The sequence below is a fragment of the Taeniopygia guttata genome, chromosome 7, assembly GCF_048771995.1.
Source record: "Taeniopygia guttata chromosome 7, bTaeGut7.mat, whole genome shotgun sequence".
Classification (NCBI taxonomy): domain Eukaryota; kingdom Metazoa; phylum Chordata; class Aves; order Passeriformes; family Estrildidae; genus Taeniopygia; species Taeniopygia guttata.
In genome coordinates this window covers 28,723,547-28,729,546 of record NC_133032.1, presented here as the reverse complement: position 1 = coordinate 28,729,546, position 6,000 = coordinate 28,723,547, and the positions used below count along the sequence as shown (strand labels likewise).

Sequence of the window (6,000 nt, the reverse complement as noted above, 5' to 3'; positions counted from 1 at the left end):
CAAAACACTGTTCCTGTTTGGGATGATTTGGTTCATGCTGGAGCTTCCAATTTCTCTATTCACATTACTGAGGTCAATACATCACGAGAGTGTGTCCCGTATGGCTGCCCTTCCGAGGGCATTGACACACCATACCAGCACTAAGAAAACCATGCTGCTTAAAATGTCATCCCTTACATTGGGAAGAAATACTTCTGCTTCCACTACCCGTCAGAAAGCTGTCAGGAAGCTGATGGCAACATCACAGAAAACACAGTACCTGTAGCTCAGATGCTACTGGGCTGGATCCCTTTGATGCCATGTTTTAGTTTTCATGTTTTCCAGATTTTGTACTGCATTAGTATATAACTCTGAACACAATATAAAATGTTAGCAAGTTCTCCTCATTGTTTAATTAGACAAAACAATCCCTTTGCAGCCTGAGAACCAAGGACTGTTGCAGCTCCAGGCCCAAAAAGTATAAACAACAGCAAATTGAGGACAGCAAACTGGGAGGATGGGACTTCATAACCTGAAGCTGTAATTGGACAATTAACCCCAACATTTAAATGGACCAAAATTTATAAAAGTGTGAAACGTGTGACCCATCATGCATATTTGGCAAAGCCTTGGCCAGGCTCTTTCACTGCCCAAGGTGTATCCTTTGAAGGCCTTTTTAATAAATACCTACTTTATTCCTTTAACACTGTCTAGCCTCTGTTCTAGGCAGCCTCTCAAGGCATAATGTTCTCTGCAGATTTCTTTCTTTTACCTCCATGTCCAGCCTGTGTTCCCAGAAACAGTGACTGCCCAAGGAGACTCTTGGAGAGCGTGTAGGGAGGAGGTGAGGCAGGGAAGCACTGACTGCTACAGAAAAGTTCCTCCAAGTGCAAAGCCCTGCCAAAGCTTGGGAAGAGCCCTGCATATTCTGGGACATAAAAAAGCCCCTGCAGACTGATTGAAAAATGTGCCAGTGCAAAGCCAAATTCCCTTGAAACAGAACTGATCCCTAGGATGTGCCAAGTGTCGTTTAAAGGGTAAGTTTTAAACTAAAGGGTAGTTTTAGTTGTCCACCTAGAAGTGCCAGATTTTAAGACTAGGCATGAATTTGGATTTGCAGTGTCAGTACTGACTGGCTAACTCTGAGCACAGGCCCTCAGGCCTCACAGCCCTCCTGCTTACACTCAACATGGAACATCCAGCTGGGAGTGTGCTATTACAGACTGGATTTAGTGCCAGTTCTGAACTCTGCTCTAGAAATTTATTGTTCCCAAAAAGGGATCAACTTGTGCTATGCTAAGCAAAAAGGGCACCAGCACCATTCAGTGTTTGCAGCCTGACAATGTTGCATTAAATATTAGGACTCTTAGAATCTGTTTTTTAAAATAAATACGATGCAGTCACTGAACCAGCTTAAACTTAGTTCAAATTGGTTTGGAACTCTGGATAAGTTAAGTTACTTTTGCCAAGCTTTTACACCAAATCAAGAATTGTTTGTTCACAGCTCTCTTAAATTTATGCCTAATCAGTTCAAGGATTCTCCTATAGCTGTCAGGGGGTAATAAATCTGTACATGTGCCAAGATATATCTCTACCACTTTTTTTTTTTCAGAGAACCAAATGATGATCTACCTGACAGATAAATATTTATTTGCTTTTGTCTTCCTAAACTCATAAGTAATAAAACAATCTCAGATGAATGCCATTATATAAATTCTCAATACCCAGTAGAGAAAAATCTTTTAATAGGCTACAGCAGAACAATATGCCTCCAGAAGAGATTTCTCTCATGCTCCAAAGTTAAAAACCACAACTGCTTCAAAAGTAGAGATTTCATATGTCCAGAGGTTTAAAATATTCTCGTATTATAATTCTTCCGATGCCTTTTCTAAAGAAAAATAGAAATATCACAGAAAATTTTCAATTTTCATTTTTTAAAATGAAAAATATTCAGCATGATACTTGGATCTCTCTAATTTTTGCACAGAGACATTGTGATTGGAAATGGGGGTACCACCAGAGCAGCTCTTTCCTCTTCTCTGACCAGCAACTTCATACACATTTGGAACTGGCCCCTGAAGGCAGCTACAGCACAAGATACCAGAGGCAGGATCACTTACATTAGATGTAGATAGAGTTCACAGGTTTCGTTTGGTATGTTTTGCCAAAAATGCATAGAGTTAAACAAAATGATAGGCCTTTTGAACCAGAAAAATGAAGATAAAAGTGTCCAGAATAAATAGGACAGACTGAGGGAGGATTTATGTACTGAAAAACCCTAAATTCACAGAAAGCCATGAGTATCTTTGATATTTTTGAAAGTATTTGAGTTATTCCTTCAATTGGAATGATCCTACAGAAATGTTAAAATGCAAACAATTTTAGGAGCAACAAAAGAAATAAATAGGTATGACAGAAATAAATAACCACACAATGTAAGAATTCACTAATAAAATGCCATTTTAATAACTTTTTTTACAAGGAATCCATCTATACACTATAGAAAAATAAACACCACAGAGACTTTTTGCAGCTTACAATACAGCAATGCAGGCACACTTCAGCTGTTGACTTAATTTCACATGAGAATGTAAAACATTGTTCTTAGTGAAAAGTAAGTCCCTCTTAAGGTACTAAAATATAATAAAAAGAGTCATATAAAAATCTGCTTTAAAAGCACTGCCCTTTATTCAGTTGCATGGGAGACTGTAAGTGCATTTGTTGAGTGAGGACCGACTCAGAGGAAGCAGGAACTTGCAGGACAGATTTTGTAAGTGTTTCCATTACTTTTTTAGGTTTCTCTGATGAGGTGAACCTAGCACTTGCCCTAAATTAAAAAAAAATTAAAAGTTTATATTAGAAAACTGCTCGTGTTATGAAGCAACAGTGTACAATTAGCAGCATGTTATTCCTCAAAGCACTTCATATGAGCTACACTGAAAGCAATTCCAATTTTCACGAGCCACCCAGGAGCAATCCCAAACAGGATTTGAAAGCCTAAACAACTGCCAAAGCAAACCTTCATACCCTGGAACCAGTGCTCCATCACAGGCCTGCTTTACCCCCAGTGACAGCTCAATTCTGCCACTCCTGTGGTGATTCCTTAGACCATTAGGAACTAGGAAATCACTTGGCTGACAGCACTGTTCTAAAGACTGCAGCATCCTTCTATTTTGCCTGGACATTATTGTCCTGGTAACATGGAAATGACAGAAATCATATACACTTTTCACAGAAGTGCTGTTCATGGTGTCCCAGTTGTGGAGTACTTATTACACACTTGGAATGATGCAGAATGTGTTCCTTCCATAAAGGCTGACAGGTTTCACGTCTAAAATCTGTTTATCTATCTGTATCGGCCATGCAGCTGCAGTGTTTGGGAAAAAAAACCAAACAAAATAAACCCCCAAAGTCGTGGTAATAAAGTTTCTAGGTAAAGTCCTGCTGAGAACAATGTCAAATTCCCAAACTCTTCAGGATTTCAGGATGATGTGATTACAGTCTGCAAGTTCCTCCTTAGGATAAGGTGTTTCTGTGCTATAACACAGGAGGTAATGAGACTAATTAAACTAAGTAAATCTGGTCTAAAAATTAGGTGGAACTGTTTTAAATAGAGAAGCAAAGTGCTACTACAATCCTTTGTGTACTTTGATAAATCGTAGAACTAGATGGCTGTATTTACCAGCCTCCAAATCTTTTTAAAAAATCTGTTATGAACATAAGGAAGTGATAATTAAGGGAAGCATTACAGTTTGTGCTGCAGATAAAGCCCTGCTCAGCTATTACGACAGCTATGTTTGACTTTAAAGCAAATTAACTCTATACACAGCTTCATTTCAATTACAACACTTGCTTGTTTAGATTTGGGAACAGGAGGAGGGGGCAGAAATCACATGAAATTATTCCATCTTATCTCTTTCACTATGAACTTAGAGAAATGCCACACTTGAAGTTTTAGATACGACTTGTAAAGGTTTCCTTTTGGAGACTGACTTAGTTGTTACTCCCCACTAATGATTATTCCTTAAAATGATGCTCTTGATTGGCAATGTGTACAAAGAACCTTGTGAAAAGCAGCCCAGACTTGCAGGAGCTGTGAGGGGCGAGAAGGTGGTTCTTACCTGGCTGCAACCCTCGCAGCCTTTGCTGAATCGCCTCCAAGCGATGGATATATTCTGTCAGTGACTGCTCAGGATCCTGAGGTGGCACAAAGGACTTGTCTGGAGCTGAACTTGGGGACAGATGCAATCTTAAAAAGAAAACGAATTATTTTCTCCTTCTCATGCTATACTCTCAAATATATCCAGAAATTGCATTCATATAGTCAGGAATTCTGGGCAAAGCAAACTGGAACCACCACCCCTTTCTCATTTGTATAGCTGTTCCTGGAAACAAGAGCAGCAAGAGGCATTATTTAGCCTACGTTGGATCTACATTAGACCTGAGCCACCACTAATGAACTAAGTCATACTGAGTACCAGTCAGGGCTGCTGTTATTAGTATCCTGCTCCATATCATACATGTGGCTTTTCTTAGCAGGGCTGTCAGAAACAGACACATGCCATGACAGAGGAATAGGGTGGGGTAGAATTTTGGAAGTTCTTGCAGGTTTCAAACACTTTGCTGAATTCAATGCAAACCAGAACACTACCTGTCTGTTTGTGACAAACCACTCAGCAAAGTTAAAAAAAACCCTACAATAATCTGAGACATCTTCCATCTTTGCAGACTGACCTGTTGTGGGAGCGGGAGGAAGATCGTGGGGAGAGGCTTGTGAATCTTGCAGCACAGCTGGTTCTGTGGCACAGCCCTGTGTCCCTGTCCTGGGTAGGGGGAGAGCTGACAGGGCAAGCTGGGGGCTGCTGCTCTTTCAGGACTTCTGTTCTAGCACCAGAGGCTGTGGTAAATATGAAAGGTTAAAAAATATGCACTAGGAACCACTGAGAACAAGCTGTCACAAACAAATCCAATAAACCCATGAAAATGACAACAGAGTATGCTTAAGTCTGGTTTTAAATGCAGGTAAATACACTTTCTACAGCTAACTGCTTTTTTGATTTGTGAGGTTTTGTTTTTTTTTTTTTTTTAACCATATTTAGCAGAATTGTGATGCTATTTTGTCTTGAGCTAGAAAGTTGAGCATTTGAGGATTCAAGTTTCTTAGGAATCATACCACAGTGGGTTTATGTGCAAAAGTGGTGTTGTCTTTTAAAATAAGTATTTCCAGCAACTTAGAAACAGTGAAAATTACAGAGTACCAGGTAATGAAAAATACACTATTTAATCTGAATATGGTTAAGCATTGAAAAGGTACAAGTAATGGAATTTTACATTAAGGGCAACAATTCCCCAATACTGGGTGCTGCATTAAGATGTTTGTTGGAATTCTTACAGAGGCACTCATTGGTAACTCAAAGGAACACTCAAGTGTCCCTCAAGTAACTCAAGCCCTTACTGACCTGCATCAGACCATCTATCCCTCTATTCTGCAGATGGGTAGTGGCAAAATAAACAGATTTTCCCACCTGGGTTTTGTTTTTAAATGAAACACCTCACTGAAGAGAAATTACAATGAAAACAATGTATTTATCCAAACACGTACCTGTGTTACCTCCTATACTGTGAGAAATGCTTTCACCCTGTGTGCTCTTCCTGCCAACTTTGTTCCACTTCTTCACCAGAAACTTTAACCTTGGTAAAAAACCAAATTTGTACAAGCATTAAAAATAAGCAGAAATACATTAAATTTTAATCTTATTTGTTGGTATAGAACCTATTGAGCAACATAATTGTTGTGGGAATGACAGGAAAATTCTTCAAATTCAGTTTTCAGATTGCTGGCTTATCCCATTTTACCCTGCAATGATCTTTGAACTGCTGAAAAGACTTGCGTGTTTTGGCACTGCTCCTAATGTCCAGAGAGCTCTTCCTACCTGAGAGAAGGAGTTTGGAGGTTACTGCATGAATTTGGAGGCGCTGCAGCCTTTGCTGTTATTATGGTATTCATGTCAAAGACTCTGT

General features: G+C 39.4%; 1 protein-coding gene across 15 annotated transcripts in view; it reads right to left on the bottom strand.

The window, feature by feature from the left end:
• Positions 1–2,421: 2,421 nt before the first annotated feature.
• PCNT (pericentrin) overlaps positions 2,422–6,000 on the bottom strand; it is a 70,094-nt gene continuing 66,515 nt past the window's right edge. For all 15 annotated transcript variants that reach the window (XM_041717345.2, XM_041717346.2, XM_072931633.1 and 12 more), the window contains 4 exons: positions 5,582–5,670; positions 4,714–4,876; positions 4,101–4,228; positions 2,422–2,806 (listed from right to left, as the gene is read on the bottom strand). In XM_041717345.2, coding sequence (XP_041573279.1) covers positions 2,763–2,806; positions 4,101–4,228; positions 4,714–4,876; positions 5,582–5,670 — 424 coding nt within the window. In that variant the 3' untranslated portion in view covers positions 2,422–2,762. The remainder of the gene's footprint in view (positions 2,807–4,100; positions 4,229–4,713; positions 4,877–5,581; positions 5,671–6,000) is intronic.